Consider the following 19,862-nt stretch of genomic DNA (forward strand, 5'->3'; position numbering starts at 1 on the left):
AATGCCCAACCTATATTTTTCTTGCTGCATCTTAAGTTCTTTGCTTCTTGTCCCATCCTTGGTAGAAATGGCCAAAAGCTGCTTCTCTGCTTTGCTGTTACCTTTTCCTTATTTGAAAGTCGTTATCTTCGCACATCAGTCTTCTCTAAATTTAAACAAACCTAATTCCTTTCATGGTAGGTCATGTTTTCTAGATCTGATAACTTTCTTCCTCTGGATTCTCTCCAGCAGTTCTTTCCTGAAGCCTTAGCGCTCCAGCTGTGGATTTGCACTGCTGAACAAAGCAAAAGGACAATCCCATGGGCCTGTAACTTTTCAAACCTTGAGAGAAAATTTGCCATCTGCAAATTTAGATTTAGTTGGTTTTTACTCATCTGCTCATTATTGTCTTGATGCTTATAAAAAGCTTGTTGGATTCCTGGTCCCATTGTTTTTATATAACTGAAGCTAAAATGAAATTGTTCACAAACTAAAAATAAAATGTATTCTTAAAAGTGTAATTTACCCCTTCAACACTCAAAATCTTTACCTCAAGAATTAAGATTTTTCAGAAAGACCTGTTTTGAAAATATTGGGCTGGTTGTAAGAATTATTTGGTAAGTCTTCTGCAGCCATTCATAACCAGAAGATCAGTGTGGATAACAACACTGATGCTTTCTCACCTGCGAATTCTTGCTAGTGCCATTGCAGATTATCTCAATAATATCTGCTCCCTTCAAGCAGACACAATTTAGAAGACTGGGGAGACATAATCCTTTTTTTTCCAGACATCTCTCAGAATCAAGGCACGTTTTTAGTCTTTCTTGTGTTCCTGCACCAATACCTGCAGAATATTAATCCTCTTCCAGTGTTTATGTATATATACTAGTGATACCGCAGTGAAGGCACCATTTGGCACCTGTACACTGATGTTCAAGAAAGTAAGTTAATTGAACAGAGAATGGTTTCACTTTTGCAGAATGTTGTAAAATAAGGTTCAGCTCTGATGACTCTTGAAAGACAATGTTTCTATGTTAGTTCATTGTGCAAGTATTGAAGGATATGAAACATATCAAGGCTGTAAATCTGCACTTGCCCTACGCTCCTGTGAAGAGCTATTGATCTCAGTTGTTGGTCTGTGAGCAGCAACTTTCTGGGCAAGTCCGAGTTTGCATTGCTCATAAAGTGAAGCCATAAGAGAATGTTTTATGCAAGCAAAGAAATCATTCCCTTGATAAGGTGTTGAAGACTATAATTTAGTTAAATTCATTGGTTCATTTTAGTTAAATTCATTGGTTTGACCAGCTCTGACAATAGCTATCCTGTTTCTCTGAGTTTGTAAAATAACAAGTTACTCTACCAAGTCACCATAATGAAAATAAGTTGTATCTGGTACTTCATGAAGCTGTATTGAATGGATTGGCTACAAAATGTATTTTTAAAATCCAGTATTGTCCCTAATAATTTCTCCATTGCTGAATGTAACATCGTGTTGTTGGAGGGGGGAACATACCTCTGTCATGCATAGAAAAAGTGTCTTAATAACTTCATAAGAAAACCGGATATACTTAGAATTCACTTAACTGGAGAGTGTAGAAAGCAACTGCAAGAAGGACGCATTCAGGTTTGCAACTCAAAGAGCTTTATGCACAGGGGAAGCTGTCCTGAAATATGTAATAGAGAGAGACTGGTGTTAAAAGGAAACTCTGAAGAGAGACCTCCTAAACTGTAGCAATGTGCTTAAAGCAATCTTAGAAAACACAAAAAGGTTAGCCAAAATCTGGTTTTGGTTTGGGGTTTTTTTTTTTTTAGGTCGGTTTTCCAAGTAGTGTTGAGGTGTTTTAATTTTGTTAACAGAAAGTACAAGCATCGAATTGGTTCTCTAAAAGTTAACATGATAAAAAGCAAATACAGAACTCTTCAACTTGATCTGTCATGTGTGCAGGCTCTACTTTTGGGGAGGGGGCTAGGGTGGGGTTAATTGCCCCCAGGAGATTAACTTGTCCTCCACTGAATGTTGGTAGTGTAAGATTTGGAGTTTACTAATATAAGGAAGGCTTGCCTTTTTTTTTTTAATTTTTACTTTTTTACAAATTTAAATGGGATTGTAAATCCACATTTTTCACATGAGATAGCTCATTAGAAATATGCAACAAAGCTCATCTATTGACAGCTTGTATTATTTTTGATTATCACGTCAGACTCTAGCATAACAGGTCTGAAATTTTTCATCACAGTTGGGTCCTTAGAATTCAAGCTAAGAAGGAGGTGGAATTGCATTTTGATATGTAGAGCTGAGCTCAAAGTGATTAACTGAGTAGCTCATTATTTTCCTGAAATAAGAGGGAGCCATTTAGGGTTGTAATACAAGGTTTTTTGCTCCATGGTCCTCTAGCTTGATCTGCAGCGTCAGCATTCACCAAAATGGAAATCACTAAAAGTAACCTTTAGTATGAGAGGGTTTTTTTTTCCAGCAGGTTACTCCCCGCCCCTATTGTACAGATGTTCTGGAAGAAACGCTTGGTTGTCTTACATTTTAGAGGCTGGAATCGTAACACTAATACCTCAAGATGATATCCAAGTAGGTAAAAAGGAGTGGAAAGGGAGGTAGCACATTAGTGAAAATTCACCAGTAAACACAATACAAGATCTAACATGAATATCAAGTAACATTAATTACTTTAGAGCCTCTCTGTTTTCCTTGTGTGCGTTTTAATTATTATTTCAGCATGCTGTAATAACAAGGGCTGGTTTATAGGACGATAATAAGACTTGAGGCTATGACTGTGGCAGATTTTGTAAGCAGAGGGTGGTTCAGCTGAGCAAAAGATGCCCACGGCTGTGCTGTACATGGCATGCTGTCATGGCTGGGTTTGATGAGGGGAAGGATTTCCTCCCTGAGACACCTTTGAAGAACTGAGCCAGTAAACAGTCCCACTCCTTACTGTGTTCTGGTGAAATGCTAAACTGTGGTCTCAATCATGTGAGGCCAATAAAATCTTCAGTAGCCATTTTTCCCTGCGCTGTGGCAGTAACACTGAAACTCCCCTCATTATCCCAGTCAACATCTTGTTTACCTAAAATTCCCCCTGTGTTTGAAGGCTTAAGTGGACATGATTGTTTTTGTCATCTTTTCCCAGTATTGCTGTGTTTATGTTTTGACTAAATCTTGCGTACAAGGTTCAAATCTTGCAAACATTGGATCAACCTTTCAGCCTTCTGAGAATGACGAAGGATGGTGTTTCACTATTTTACAAAGGTTTACATCTCCCTTTTTGTGATGAGACTTTAAAAATTTTGTACATTTGGGGATTTCCCAGACAGTAAGTGGTGCATTTGGCCAGACTTCCCACTCATTTATCATTTGTGTGTGGTTCCCTGTGAATCCATCTGCTCCCTCATTATCAGTTATTAAAAGGCGTTCAAGACACTGATTAGCCTTGAGATTACTGGTGGATAGGCACTAACATTTTCATAAACTATGGTTCAAACCAATGCAAAGTTAAGAGTGCCTCTTTGTAGAAACAGACATTCAAGTAAGGAAAATAAAGTTCTTGGGAGTCCGTTTCGCATGTACTGATCCCTCCGAGCTCCTGCTAGAGCCTGGAAAAGTGGAAATACCCCATACTTTAGACGTCAGACTGGTAACGTTGGTTAGCGAGACTGAGAGACTACTCCCCCTTTCCCCAGTTTCATCTCTGTTTTTTTGCAAGGCACCGTAGCCTCTGAGGGACCGGACTATCAGGTTTTGGTTATCTCTAGTGATCGGTTGATTGGTTAGTTTGGGTGAGAGCTGCTGTAAATATTTCTTCTTTCAGGGAGTTCTCCAGCCCAAAGGTGTTTCGTCAGAGCTGTCACGGCCTCTGACATACAGCTTCCCCTTCTTTCTCCGTGGGGTGAATGCATGTCTGCCACTTTTCACCTGTTATTTTACGACATACCGAGACCCCACTGAGAGGCGTATCAGCATAAGGATGGAGGTGTGTAGAAGGGGGAGCCCCTCTCTTCTGCATGTGGAAAGAGCCTGCTTTCATCTCCCCCACAGAAAAAACATGTTATAGTTTACGTTTTTTTGAGTGTTTAGCCAACTAACTGGATTTTTAAGTGCTTGTGCAGCTCTTGCGTGCATGTTTGAACACTCCCATCTACTTAGATCAGTTAGAGTCACCAAACTTCTTCATTTTTCAAAATAAAACTGCATTATGCCTAGACATGTTGAGCCAAATCTGTTCCTGGTGTTATTTCACTGACTTCCCAAAGAATTACACCAGAGATGAATTTGGTCTGGTATAGCAGCTTTTTTGCCTGGAGCAAGTCTTTATAGCAGAGTTGTATTTCTCTCAAAAATATAAAAGGAACACTGACAGATCTGCAGCCCTGGTGGTGTGAGCAGGTGCAGCTATATTAAATTATTTCTTACTAAATTGATTCAGCAACTTGAAGCTTGTAATTTTTGTTCTGCTATGGTTCTGTGACAGAGACTTTTTAAAACAGGCAAAGTATATATCTTTTCTTGTAATTCCTTTCTCTGGTATTATCATTTTAAAGATTTGTGTTTATATGTAGCTCAGATTCTGATTGTATTATTTATTTGGGTAAAATCTGAAAATTACAGCTTTTTCCAGCTAATCACATTGAGCTGTGTCATCGCTAGTGTAATTCCATTTACTCTACTGACATCCGGATGAATGTGAACAATAGTTTTTGGCTTTTGTTTTTAGGTTTAAGTGGTTTTAGGCTCTGGTGGTCGCTGTGGCATAAACTGGCGTGCTTCCCTTCCATGCAGTGGAAGTATGCTGATTTACACCCACCTGAGGATCTGGCTCGTTATTTTAAGGGTGCCAGTCTTCAGTCAGATGAACTGTGTCGTGTGCTGCAGTTTTCCCTGGTATTAAGACCTACTTTGACTATCTGTGAAAAATAACCAAATGCTCTATGCCATGATGTAATTGCACACAAAAAATGTAGTAAAGAGTTCCTTTTCTGACAACTTTATTGCTCCACCTCTGCTGGTTTGAGGTAGAATTGTTACTAATTTTTTACTTTTTTTGGGTGCTTCCCATGCTCATGTTATTACTGTTACTGCTCAGCTGCTGTTAACTTAGTATCAGAAGTAGACAGAAACATTTGCCTGAAATTCCATCTCTTTAATGCCTTTTGGGGTTGTTTGTTTGTTTGTTTTGTAGGTTTATTTCCTTTAAGACTCCAGGCTTAGGCTTGGAGACCCCAGCCATCACCATTGAGCCCAGCAGCTGGAGCGGCAGCGAGAGTCCTGCCGAAGATATTGAAAGAATGAGTGATTCTGCAGATAAACCTATTGACAATGATGCAGAAGGTGTCTGGAGCCCTGACATTGAACAGAGCTTTCAGGAGGCTCTAGCTATCTATCCACCGTGTGGGAGGAGGAAAATCATCTTATCAGATGAAGGCAAAATGTATGGTAAGTGGTACACATTTAGCCTTTGAAAATAATTGTCCTAGCGAGAACTGTAAAGCCCAGCTTGGTTTTACACAAAATTCCTGGCTCTGATTTTGGTACTTACGGAGTAAATCTTGCAGAGATCTGTGAAGCTGAGGGAGCTCAGCTGAGCTGATGCGTTGCCCAGGACTGTCCGAACCAGTCCATTGCCCACTGGCACTAGGAAGCAATATTGATGCAGAATTGTGTCTTTAATGAATGCTGTGCTGTGGCTGAATGGGAATGTTTAACAGAAGCGTTTAAATGTGTCACTCCTTGAGCATAAAAAAAAAGTAAGCATTTTTCTTTGTTTTTCAATAAATAGTGCAGAAAGAGAAACGGGAACTACAGTCTGCATGATCATGTGGCAGAACGTGCAATATTAAATTGCAAAGTGATAAAGTTCTTGTGTTCAGAAGCCTCTCGATGAAAGAGGCAAGTTAGGGGTGCTTTTGTGCCTTTCTTTTCCTTTTTCTCTCTTTTTTTTTTTTTTCTTTTTTCTTTCCCCTTCCCTCCATGCAAACTGCTATAAATCAGATGACGTGCTGACAGCATTCCATAAATATCCACTCCGCCGAGGGATACTGACATCTGCATGCTCTATCCGGGGCTCCCGAGCTTTCCTCCGGCTCCTCCAAGCTCTTTCTCTCTCCTTCGCTTTTTCTTTTCCATTTTGCAAACTTCTCGTTGCGGGCGGCGGCGGAGCCCTCGCCCCGGCTCCTCCTTCCGCGGGAGGCCGAGGACGGTCGCCGTGCCTCGGGGCGGAGCGGGGGACGACACACTTAAAGGCGACCTTGCCCCTACCTGGCCGGGCTGCCCGGAGGCAGAGGGGGGAGCGGCCGGCCCGGGGGCGCAGCCCCGAGCAGATGGTGCTGCAGCTGCCACCAGCTGTGCCCCCCCCCGCCCCCCTCCCCGCCTGAGGTCATGGAAACAGGGACACTGCTGCTGCTGGCGGCGGCAGCGGGGCGGGGGGGTCAGAGCGGGCAGGACCCGGTCCCCCCGTGTCCCCCCCCCCGCCCCGCCTCCTTTCGCAGCTGCCATGTGACCCTGGCGGCCACACGAAACGCCGCGTCTGGAAAAAGAGAGTTGGGATGAAGTATCTCAGCTGCCCTTGGCAGAAAGTTGCCGGGCCCCGCTTTCCTGCCTGGGTGTTTGCTCTTTTTTCTCTCTCCCCCTCCCTCCTCTCCCTGCACAGGGGAATATCGTTTCTCTTGTCTGTTCCTTCTCGCCCCTTTCTGCCTATTTTGATTGCGCTTCGCTGGTGTTACTTTCCTTTGGAAAGGGGATTTGAGTTGCTTAATTAGAAGGTTGTGCTCTTTTTAGGAGGACATAAGCGTGTATGTACAAACAAGCTTATTGTGTATTTATGCTCAAAAGCTCTACTTAGGCTTGAACAGCCTCATCAGCCAAAATAAGGGTGGCTGCATTTTTTAAAATCGGGATCCCTACAGCCACACTTATCACCCCTGAAATCTGATTTTGTTGTTTTGAGACATTCTTTGTGCCATTGTATAAATTGAAGAAATTAACATATTTATCCATTCATTTTGACAATCACTGATTTAATTTAATGGTTCTCTAATCCTGGATGTTAACATTTGTTAAATTATATACGTATAAAACTATGCATATCTCATTGCTGATTCATATTGCTAGCTAGTAATACCATAAGCATATAAGCACATCTCATATATTTATGCTCATCCTAAATCAAATATTGTTTCTTTTCAATCAAAGAAAGGAGGTATGTGTGTTTGATGCTGAAATCTTGACTTAAAACGTTGCCCTGGTTGGGGAGAAAAAAACGTGTTAGGAAGTGCAAGGTACTATATATGCAGAATTTACATCCTGACTTTGCAGTGGATGAACTCATGTTTTCATTCTTCAAGCTGAGTAACTGCTTTGTAGTGTTCGAGGATTTATTGAAACCATGCTAAGTTTCTGAGGACTTTCTAATAGAGTCTTATGGCCCTGAGAGCATAATTGTTCTCCAAGGATTTTGAAATCAAAACAGTATAAGTGTTTTAGATTCTGTGTGGCATAATGAAAATAATTTAATGCCTTTTAGTGGCATACCAAGTTTATTTCACTTACAAGAGAGACATTGCAATATCTCTAAGCTTCCATAGTGTTAGGGGATATTGTAATGTGCCAGTAATTCATGAACCATGTAAGACAAAAGGTCAAGAGAGCACCGTTTCATTTTCTAACTGAAATTACCTTTAGATATAGGCACTAGAACAAATATGATCTTTACAGAGGCAAATATAATGATCACTCTGTGTGGATTAAGTTAAGCAGTTGTAGTTTTTTATCTTTGGAGAGAGACTTTGAGAAAAGCAGAGATTTTGCTTGAAGAAATATTTTAAGTCTCTGCCTTTGATTTAATGAGAGCTTTTGACATTAATGTAAGCAGAAGCCAGAGTTTCTTCACTGTTCCTTGTGGTGGTCTAAAATTGTCCTTAAAAGTGGCATTTCTAAGAGGGCTGTGTACAGGCTCCTGAGCAGTTGGCTTGGGGGCGACCTGGAAGATTGCTTGAGGAGGACTGGGGGGCATGGAATCTGGGGGGCATGCGGGGTGGGTGGCCGAGGAGTGCCTGCCCATGGTGCCACCTGGGCAGCAGCAGCCCCAGCAGTACTGAGGGACATCTGTGACCTCTCTGGGCAGCCTGAATCGCTTCAGCTGTTCCTCTACAGCTGTGATCTTGGACAAAGGAGGAAAGGGAGGGCCTTTTCCTCTCCCCTTGCCTTCCCAAAAAAGTAACTTACGGCACCAGAGGAGGATGGGAACAAGAGACTTTCAATCCTCCCCCCACAGAAAAAGGTAGCAGGGCCCCCTGAGTGGGGAGGGGATGTCTGTTTTTTGTCCTGGGGCATCCTCAGGCTGTATGGACAAAGTCATGACTTGTGTGAGACCAGGAGCATTTCAGGCTGCAGCTGACCCTGCCACCAGTATAGGGTTATGGCTCCTTGAAGAAACCCTCAGAAAACAAAATAAAAACTTAATGAAACTCTTGTTTTTAAATTTATAGGAAATGATTGGGTAAGAAGCAAAGACGCTTGTTTTGGTTCGGAGGGGCAAATTCCAGGAACCATAGTTTGGAAATTCTTGAGAGAAAGGGAGTGAGCTGTAAGGCCAAGGGACCAGTGATAAGGTTTCTGCAGGAAAGCACTATCCATCATTCCTTCCCCACTTCCTGTGTGCCTGTACTTGTGTGGTTGTGGTGGTTGTGCTGGTCTTACAGTTCTGGTTTTGCTCCTAATACAGTATTGACTAGTAGTAAATAAAATAAAAACAAAGGTGAGGAGGGAACAAATACAAAAGATTGAAGGAGGATAGAGATGCTCTATCTCTTTGTGGAAGCAGTTGAGCATAGAGGAAAAGCATGGAGGAAAGATTCGGCTCTTAGACCCATTTCCATATGTCTTGTAAGGTATTGGCAAGAATTTTTTCATCTGTACCGTTTCAAAAGAAGCACTAGTAAACCACAAATATAATCCATTAATACAAAGTGGGACACCCTATAATTTGCCTCCCCTCTCAGAGATCAATTCTGATGAATTTCTGTGTCCTTGTTTATCCAGCACATAGTAAAACTCTAGCCCATTAGAGGGCATTGGCTGTCCTGTATTTGTACTTTGTTCCAATTGTTGTTCTTTTACTGCTGACAGTTTAGTTACTCTTAGCAATTCCTGTGAACTCACTTATTGGCAGGATATTTGCCTGTGCTTGTCTTTGCTCCTGGGAGAGTGTTTTGGAAAAGATTACAAGAATGAAAGCTGCTGTGAAATGCAGCCTTACTTTTATCACTGGTGTAACACTGAAGTTACCACGGGAATGGATTTAGCCCCATGTGCATGTTGTCTTTTTTTTTTTTTTTTTTTTTTTTTTAAATTTAGCTATAGAAAGACATAACTAGTACAACTCCAGGGACAATGCCAAAGTTACGTAAGTTGCTAGCAAGCGTAATAACGCCTGCAGACGTGTTACTATCAGCATTGCTAACTTAGCTTCAAGGTAGCGAAGATGGATTTTGCCTTTAAGACAAGAAAATAGTTTGATCTTAATTTTTGAGACCTGTAAACAGCTCTTCAATTATGAATGAAATTTTAGTCAATGTGATTTGCATCGGAGGTATTCATCTCTGCAAAAAAACCTACTGAAGAGTCTGCTAATGATTATTTTAAAAGGAAGTTTTGTAGCATGTTTAGTTGTTTTACAGAGAAGAATGAGTACTAATTAACATGAGAAGGTGCATAGCAGCCTTTCAAAGCTGTTGTATATGTTTATTAGGTCATGCATAAAATCCCTTGGCCTGCATTACCATGACAGTAAAGGGAAAATGATACTTTCATAAAAATTTATGCTCAGATGATAGAATTTTTGCGTGATGACTAATAATCGTCTTCATTTCCAAAGCACCTTGTATAAATTGACTATTAAAAATTGAACTTTAAACTAGTACATTCACAAAAGAAATCCTATTCTGTAGGCTTGTGTGACCCTGTAGCTAACTGCTATTACTAGGTGTCTTTCTGGGTTTCCATTAGGAAACTGCGAGGTAACTAACTTTATGAAGAATACAGTAACATGTTACAAATTATTTTTACTATTGCTTTTAATTTTAAAAGTTCCATGCAAGTTACTGCCTCTATAAAGACATCACTACCTTATAAAGTTTCCACAGTATTAAATATATTTGAATGTGAATAAGGTATTTGGAGTGATGAAATACCAGATGTGAAGTATCAAGTTGCATGTTTATTCATCTGTTATTGCAATCATTGTACAAAGATACACTCTTGTATTGTTTTTTTATTTTTTCTTTTTGGTCTCACAGCAACATACACAAAATGCGCTGGAGATAGGACTCCTATTCTGAAAGTTACTATTCGGGTTTCTTAGATTGTAAACAAATCTGTCTAGAAACATTCTTGCAATCCTGTGATTGCTCACTGTATTACATCATGGCACAGTGCATGCATGAAGGCAGGCTGCAAGCCTGTGCTGAGCAATCAGTTAAACGTGAAGAAAATGAAGGTTCAAAGATACAGTGTCTGTTTCAAAAGTTACTACTTAAATTACTTAGATTATGAAAAAATCTGCCTATAAACATTTTTGCAATCTGGGGATATTCTTGCAACATCAGCTCGCTGTGCTCGCAAGGAGCAATCTGCTTTTGTGAGCTGAGCAATAGGCACTGCTGTCATTAGAAATGAAAAGTATTGGGCTTACTTGTTGAGGATTTCTGGAATGTGGGGGAACAGGGTTTAATCTTTCTACTTGGGCTTTCAAGACTAAATTGTCAATGGTTTGGGATAAAGTGGCAGAGTCTTCACGAGATAGATCCTCAAGGGAAAATATTAGTGAGACTGTAAGAGCTGTGCACGATAAGCTTATTGGCTCCTACCTGGGGAGCAGGCAGAAGAGAGCAGGCTGTGGGAAGCACCACATCTGAAAGTGTGAGTAATGTTGTGCAAGGTCGTACATGGCACAGCCATCACATACTCCATCGGACTGTATTGGATCAGGAGAATGATGTATTCCAAAGGAAATGGGAAGTTATACTAGAAAGTTTTGCTGAAAAATCATACATCAAAAAAAGCACGTCATCCTTTGGAAGTGCTTTTTAGCACTTTGGTTTTTGTCCTCTCTCTGCTAAGTATGTTCTCTTCAGTCTTCCATATAAAGAAGAGCTTGCACAAAGTTGTTTGTCTGTTCATGGCAAACTGTATGGATACTGCCCAAGTCTTCCAGTGTTAAGTAGGTACCCTTGTATGGAGGAGTTACTAGCACCATTAGTTCTTGCCTGGAACTAAGTGGAAGCTACAAGGGCGGGTTCAGTTCAGACATTTGACCACTTAAGAGTCGTTTAGTGACTAGTCCTGTTCAAATGGCTATACTAAACAGAGTAAGAGGATGTTTTTCTTTATGACGTTGTTCCTTTAGTAAAAACCTTCTTTAGAAATGACGCATGTTAGCATGAGAGCGCTAAAGTGATGCAACCTCACTAGAAGATCCAGGATATGTTTAGGTGATTGTCTAGTAGGATTTATATGAGCTCATTTTTCTTCCAGCACTGATTTCACAAGATGAACTTGTGATCCTGTAATTGCAGAAGGCATAGTTTTACAGCCTTAAGAAATAAGGTTGTTGCACTATGAGGTAGTTAAAAGAGCATTGATCGGGCTGATGTAGTGTGTTAGTTGGTTGCACAGTACTGAGAGCTCAAGATAATTGAAAATCCTATATGTAGATAGCATAAAATGTACTTATTTATTTGATCTCATTCCTTGAGGAACTGGGATCCCTCCTAGAAGCATGTCAGGGTGAACACCTTCTAGCTTAGACAACCTAGGGACAACTTGAGTTGACAAGTAAGGCCCACATGCTCTTGGGGGTTATGATGGACTGTTGGAACTTGATGGTCTTTAAGGTCCCTTCCAACTCTAACCATTCTATGATTCTATGAGATTATGGTAGAAGCGTCTCCTTTATTTCTTTCCAAATACCAGTTGAATTACCTCACACAATCATAGCAGCAGCTCATTGGCTCACATTCCCAGTAAAGTGCTTATGCAGGGTTGTGGCAGGTGGGCTATGTTCATGTTAAAGACCCCTCTTCTGGGCATCCTGATGGAAGCAGAAGAGGTGAAAAAACATTGAAACTGTTGTTTTATAAAGAGAGAGACTTGGACAGTGCAGAGAGCATCTTACATGACCAGTAACAGTAAAATAATTGATCAAAAAACTGACCCCTTAACTGCCAGCACCATCACCACCACAGTCAGAACCATCACCATGACTTGCACCAGCATCCAAGAGCTGCTGGAATTGGAGACTCCTAGCCAGCTGTTCAAGCCAGGCGGAGCTGGAGCCAGTGAGATGGGTGGTGAAAGCCAGCCATCTGAACCATGTCGGGAGAGAAACTTCATCCTGATGTTCCCCCTCTCCCCGAATGGACTTGCTCAGAGTGAGTGTGATCACAAACAACACTACAGGGAACAAGGAGCAGTGGCAGCACAAAGAACTTTTTACAGCATCTTTGGTTTTCTGGGGACATGCAGTTTCCCCAGAAGCAGGCTTATATCCCACCCCACACCTTACAGGACTGACCCCAGACTAACTGTTGGAGGGTAAATGCTGTGGTTGTTGTGACATGAGTCTTACACAATTCCCTGAGGGCAATACTTTTCAAAATGAATATGTATCTTAACTGTGTCTTACAGGGATTTCCTCACAGATGCATGCAGGATTTTTTTTTTTGTGATGCCCTTGAGAAGTTGTAGTCATACCATTGTGTGAATATTTTCCTATCCTACAAACAATTTAATGTGGGACACTTGGTCTGGAACATCAGAGAGAAAAACTTCAGAGTCTGAGCTTCCAGATTATTTTAGTGTGACCATATAGTTATGGGATTGGACATTAATGGATTACCAGTTTACAGACTTTCAGCAGAAGTAATGGTAGAAAAAGGCTTCTCTGAAGATTCTGGTTTTGTTCTAGGCATACCAAATCTTTACATTAGACGATAAAGACATGGTTTTGTAAGCAAAAATAATATGATTTGGGGAAGGAGGAGAGAGATGAACGTAAATGTGCTAATTCCATCTCCTGAATACTCAGGGAAGTAGTATGGCTTGTTAGACCTATTGTAAAAGGGACACCAATGCATCCCAAATTCATGGGGAAACTGCAACCCTGAGAAAGCATTGCACACCGTGGGAGTTGCTGGGTTGTCAGTCAAACACCATTACAATTTTACCTACAGAGGATTCAAATAAGCGCTGTTAATAGAAACTGCGGTCAACATGCGCATCCTCTGGTGTGAGAGGTCAGCGTCACTGTCGCAACTGCTTAATTATAGCCTTCCTACAACAGCCATCTCCAACTAGGTCAAGCCTCCTGAGGATTTTCCTGGATGCAGGCAGATTTCATGTTTTTACTGAGATGTCCTTTCTGTCCTGTTTAAAAAAAAAAAAAAAAAAAAAGAGAAATCCAGAGACTAGGCTGTCTTGCACCCGCACAGTCTGATAGAATTTAGCAAGTTGGCACAGAATTAAAGTTAGCACAAAATCTGTCCTGCCTTTGTAAGGGGGCAGTAAGCTTGCTAGAGGTTACCATGTGTATGAGCCATCAAAAATGATCAGATCATAAATCCAGTTCCTTGTTTGGTTGTCCTTGGACAGACTGGGAACCCAACAGGCAGTGATGGATTTGGCTTGGGCTGAATCTTGGTTTGTCCATAGGCAACAGTATCAGACTTGATATCTGATAGTTTTGGGGACAGCAGCACAGAATATATGCCTGAGGGTATTAGGGAGCATATTCCAGTAATCTGTGTGGAAGTAGGTGAGGTAGATTATACCACATTTGCAGATAAGGAACAAAATGCTTTTTCAGCATGCCTTATCGTTGCAGCAAAGCTAAAACATTTCAAGCTTATTTGCCTGAAGCTGCCTCACTTTTGCTTACTTATACCTTAACATCAGCTGGTGTTTGGTTAGCATGGAAAAGAAAAGCATTACTGAAATAGAAATCATAGTTTAAATTGCCTTTTATGTCATGCTAGCAATGCAAGTGAGTAGGGAACACAGATGAAAAAAAGCATCTTCAGCCACTTGGATTCAGCATCAATTTTACCCCTAAACTAACAGGTGACACTGCTGTCTTTGACTTTGGGAAAAAGAAAATGTTAATTCCAGGTGGTTGAGGACAGCAGGCTTACTGTTGTTTGTGGGTATTGTTGACAACTGTAGATAAGTAGTAAAATAATTTTCCATAGTGAATGTAGTCTTTGAATCATTTTAACAGGTGCCTTCATGTGATCTGGTAACTTCAGCATTTAATTCTTTGAACAAGAATTGCATGTTCATTTGTTTAGTTCTTCCTTGGGTAGACTGTCAGCAATAAACCTTTTAGTACAATTAATGGTGAAATAAGTGCTTCTGAATAGCTACACACGTATATGCACATGCATATATGTGCAAATATGTGTGTGTGAATATAATGTGTTCTTTTCCAGCCAATTAAAATGTATTTAAGAAACCTCAACAAGGAGATCTACACACAGCGAATTGGCTACCTCTTGGCTGGGACCTTGCTTCTTTGCTTTAGTGACTGAGTGCGACCTACTGTGAGAGCTATCTGCAGAGAAATATTATGATTCATATTTGTAGCAGTTATTAGATAGGTATGTAGGCATATATTTAGATAAGTGAGGTATGCAGGCATATATTGTCTGTTACATATTTAGACTGCATGGTGTATTTTTAGCTATAGGAGGTCTAATCACCAAAGGCTGTGAAAGTGCTGAGAGGAATTACTGTAAGAGATAGTGTATGGCAGAGCCACCTACAGAATTTTTCATCCTGCGAGGCAGTGAAAAAAGGCTATTGGAACTATATAGCTGGGATTGCAGAGGTGTGTCATTAGCAGGTGGGACAGTTCAGAAAACTCTTTGGCCTGGCCTGGCTGCCCCAAAGGTTATTGATCTCTCTTAACACCCATTTGGTAGTAGTTGTCCCAGGTTACAGCCTCCCATTCATCCCTGTGAGTATGACACGCACAGGGCCAGTGGGGATGGTGTAGACTCTGGCATATGAGGTTAGCAAAGTGGTAAATAATAGTAAGGATACATTAGAACTGGAAATACTGAGCAAAGATAAAAATGAGGTAAAATAGCCATGAGAAAAACACTTCTATTAAAACTACGACACAGGAAGTTTTACAAGCTGCCTTTACTCCATTGAAGAAAAGAAGTCTAGAGAGATTAAATAACTTGTCCGATGTCATCAAGAGTTTTATAGCAGAGCTGGGAATTGAGCCCTCTTCCCCCCCAGTGCCATCTATGTTTTAATGCTGAAGGGGCCCCTTTCACAGTTTATCCAGTGACCCTTGGGGAGCTTAGGGCTACTGTGGCAAAACCATGTTTCCTGTACCACATCCTGTGCGCTGGGAGAGCGGGCTGCATCTTCTGAAAGTACAGGCTCTGCATAATGTGACCACAGGATGCCTTGCACCTCTAACAAGGGAGCTGGCTAAATGCCATTTTATTATTATTAGACATTTGTTTAATATAGTAGTTCCTTGAAACCAAACAAGAAAAGGTCCTTGAGGTGCTATATACCATGTACAAATAACAGACAGCTCTATAGAGTCTAACATTTATATGGAGAAGAGTGAAAGAAAGCGGATGAGAAAGAGGCAATATTTAGCCCCATGTTGATGCTCCGTGAGATGATGTGGTCCTTCCACAGAGTAATGTAGAGGCTAGTGAAAATAAGATGATTTAATTCATTCATAACATCATTATTCAAGGAACAAAAAAGTATGTAGCTTTATCCAAAGACGTAATCTAAGAGGTCTTTACTCTATGCCAAGCTAAAATTCTGCTATTTAATTACCTATTTAGAAAATATCTTGGGCTCAATTTCCTCCTCAGTTACACTGTTATAAATCTAATAGAGTTGTTAAAGATTTATGGCAGTGTAACTGAAGGCAGAATTGGGTCCCTTATGTTTAAAACTTAGTTTGCCACATAAGTAATAATTTCTAATTTCTAGGCAAGAGTTTAAGAATCTTGCAGACCTCTGTTTCTGTAGAAGAAATATGAACTACAGTAGTGTGGGTGAATGATTAATGCTGGAGGGGATGTCTAGGGGCAATCTGAATTGGCTGGTGTGGAAAATCCATGTGCAATTCAGATTTAGGATCTGTTTGCAGATGCCTCATAATTTAAAATGTCAAAAAAATCCCAAACCTTAGGCCTTAGTGTAGTAAATTAGTATACTTCTTGTTCAGTGTGTAGCAAGCTTTGCTGAAGTAATACACTCATATGAGGTGTGAACTCATCCCGTTTCCCTTAGTAAGGACTTAAGTTCAAAATTGATTGTGACCCTTTAATTCCTAACAGTATCTAAATCATTAAAATAAACAAAATCACTGTTTTGTTTTTATTTAAGTCATAGATTTAATGAGTTAAAAATGAAAAATGTTGCCTTATTTATGCAGACTTAAAGAAATCTTATGTTAGCACAGATGTATTTTATCCATTGGCTTTTCATCTCTAATGGAAGGGGCTTTCTAATGAGCAACTGGCTCTTTATTGGTTTTCTCAGCTTTCACTTTGGAAAAGAGGTCAGCTTTTGAAGTCTTCATCTGAAAAGTGAGTTGCGATCTGCCCATACACTGTACAGAGGTGCCTGGTCTGGCCCAAGCACAACCTGTGCAGCTCTTGCCTGCTGCAAGGCTCCTCAGGTCTTGGTGAATGCCCTGGCCTTTGGGTGTGCTGGGGGATGCTGTGCATGTGTGCAGTTTCCCCAGTAACGCATGGGGATTCCATAAGCTGGAACTGTGCTGCTCTGGGATTTAGGTCACTTCTCACAAGTTTATGTTTTTTCTGGTACTGTAGGCCTATAGTGCATTATAGAAATAGTAAAGTTATAATACATAACTATCCCAAAATATAAGCCCTTTAAAATAACGTAGCTCAATGTCTCTTCAGAATAGCCCATTCCAATGTAAATACAGTATTTACATGTATACAATATTCTAAGAACTTCGTTGAGGAAGTAATTGAAGAATTAATTAGTCTAAGCTTTCCAAGCATTTTAAACTAATAATTTTTAAGATGCAAGAGAGAATAATAGATTAGGTACATTATATTGTCTTAGAAGTGATTTTTCAATGGCATTTTTATTAGCTGTGAAAGCAGTAACTCTGAATGAATGTAAATCATTTCAATGTTTAATACAGTCCTGACTTGATGCATTGATTCTTGATACTTGTGACTTCTAAGTATGGATTTTGTTTGTTTTTTAAATACTGATAGATCATTAATTACCTAAAAATTAGTTCAAATTTAAAGGAACAAAGCACCCTGTTGTCATTTCTTGAGGTATTTTGCAACCTAAGCAAAGGCTCAGGTATTCCAGATATGATAGATGTGCAGATTGCATAAGACGTTATGCATTGCTCACTCTAAGATACAGAGTCCTGTCTGCCCTTAAACCCTTTGTTCTCTTGGCTGAATGCAGTTAATTAGCAACCGTCTCCATAGCAACTGCCTCATAGTCCAAAAACATTGTCTCGTTTTTGCAGTTTAGCTTATCACACTGTTTACCTGAAGGGCTTTTCACGGCGTTGAGTCTCATTTGAGTTGGCTGCATGCCTGCTCACGGAAGTGAATTGTCAAGATAGAAAAACACCATGGCAGCAAGATGCTGAACAGGGCCCTGTGTGTGAAAGCAAAAACGTTAAAAAAGTTCCGTGGAAACAAAAGTTGAAGTTTGCAATGATTTACATCCAGTTTTAAAGTATGTGACTTGCCAGGAATACGTGCATTTTAAAATACTATTTTACTTCTGTGCCTTTTCTACAGCGTCTTGCAGCTTCCCCCACGCAGTGTTCCTTTGCCCATAACACACTGTCAAGCCCATGAACCTCATAGGCACAGACCTTTGCCCAGGTCCATGAGGAAACCTGCCCCCCTCCAAACCTGGGCCGTTTCAGCCAGCTCCAGCTTCTTCATTAAGAGGACATCGCTGTACACTGGTCATCTGTGTTGAACATTGTAGTCCTATTCGTTTTCCTTTACTATAACATAATTTCAAGGGTAGTCTGTGAGTTCTGGTTCCATATAACAGATTAATTAGGAAGGGAAGGAGAAGAGCTATTGTGGTCATATAAATCAAAGTACGCTGGAGATTTAGGCTTATTTATATTAGCTATTAAAGTGGTATTAAAATATCTGCCATGTACTCATATGACTCATACAGTTACAATAGGCATGGATTTATACTAATACGACTTTGTCGGTGTAGGATGACATTCTTAAATCATGTTTGAAGTTTATACAGAGATGTCCACGTATGCACACACCACTGTAGAGGCTTACTTGAAGGTGTGGGTGTGTCATTGAAATGACAGTGAAATCTTACTGGTGTATTGATCTGACATTTATGCCTGGCCTGAAACTAGGACGCTGCTGGCATGAGAGGCTGTGCGAGAAGTACCGTTTTCTTGTTTGCTGGAGGTTTTGCTTATTAATGCTTGGTTTGTTGGGCTTTTGTTTCGTTTTGGTTTGGTTTGTTGTTTTTTTTTTTTTTTAGTGGTCAATGCAGTGGATGAGAGGCTGATTTAGACTGGGGTCATTCTCATTTTATCCTAGGCAGAGCAGAAGCCAGAGCTTGTTGTTCAGCCATGCTGGTACGCACTGGCTTCCCTTCCCTTTTCCAGAGACAGTTTCAGCTGGCAAAGGTCATTGTCCTTTCTAGCCCCAAATGGCATGTGGAGCTGCTGCATTTTGATAAAAAGGCTTCATTCAATATGATGTGTTAGAAACAGTCTTCCCATAGATTTGAGAAGGTGTTTTGGGCTCTTTCAGGATAAAACGCAGGATGCGTGCAAACTCTACCAGTATTGCTGGTGTATTCCATTATTCCTGCTGGTTGATAGAGGGTTATTCTCTGTTCATGTTAATGTCTTGCTCATACTATTCCACATTCACTATCATTATTAGTAGTATTTGAATTATAGCAGTGCTGAAAGTCTGCAGGCAGGATAAAGGCTCCATTGTAGTAGGTCTTGTGCACTCAAGATGAGACAATCTCTGCTCCGGCTGTTTACAGTGTGTTTTAAGACCAATAGCGTAAGTGGGTTTATCACATGAATAGCAGAGAGGGAAAGAAAATGCTACAAATGATAGGAAATCCATGGTTACATGAAGTAACTTGTTCATTTAGGTATCTCGGAGACATTCGATGTTTGTTACATTTGTAACTGTAGAGTAGATGGTAAATAAAATGCTTTTCTTTTTCCCAAGAGCAGTTGCTGCTGCTCATCCCTACAGCCAGCGTCGCAGCTCCAGGGTGCTGGGAGGAAGCTGGAGGGCTCAGAATGGGAAGAGGCAGTGGGTAGAGCAACTTGTGGGTGCAAAGGGTAGGCAAGGTTGGGAACTGGAGGACTGCTGAAGGGGGGAACAATTCAATGTGATAAATAGCCTCACACTTTATCAGGAGCAAGCTGTCTGCACCCTTCAGTCTGCCATGGGGCACTACACAGGTTTGTTTCCCGCGCTATCTTAGCAACTGACGCAGTTGAAAAAACAGATACTTGAAGGCAATCCCCCAGTAACTCGAAATGGGTAAGATTGTTTGCTCACATGCACAGATCTTACACAAACTCACTTTGGATGGAAACCACAGAGAGTGTCCAAACTGTCAGGATGTTTTCCAACTTTTAAAAAGACGTTTAGCATTGTCAGCACCTTTGAATCTATGGCTCAGTTCTCCTGAAGCCAGACTTGCTAGGTACCTGTAGGGGTCCAGAAATGGAATACTCTAATGGCCTGAAAACGCCTGCTAGAACTTGACGTTATTTAATTAGCTTAAAGCAGAGCTTGGCAGATGGCAAAACAGT

The 19,862-nt window shown here is 40.7% G+C and overlaps 1 protein-coding gene across 5 annotated transcripts in view; it reads left to right on the plus strand.

Moving 5' to 3' along the window:
- Positions 1–5,169: 5,169 nt before the first annotated feature.
- The window catches only part of TEAD1 (TEA domain transcription factor 1), a 106,824-nt gene continuing 92,131 nt past the window's right edge, over positions 5,170–19,862 (plus strand). For 3 of the 5 annotated variants that reach the window (XM_074150066.1, XM_074150065.1, XM_074150067.1), the window contains exon 1: positions 5,224–5,419. In XM_074150066.1, coding sequence (XP_074006167.1) covers positions 5,272–5,419 — 148 coding nt within the window. In that variant the 5' untranslated portion in view covers positions 5,224–5,271. Of the gene's footprint in view, positions 5,420–19,862 lie in introns of all 5 variants that reach the window. The other 2 variants (XM_074150064.1, XM_074150063.1) reach the window with 2 other exon arrangements.

The sequence above is a fragment of the Numenius arquata genome, chromosome 6, assembly GCF_964106895.1.
Source record: "Numenius arquata chromosome 6, bNumArq3.hap1.1, whole genome shotgun sequence".
Taxonomy (NCBI): Eukaryota; Metazoa; Chordata; class Aves; order Charadriiformes; family Scolopacidae; genus Numenius; species Numenius arquata.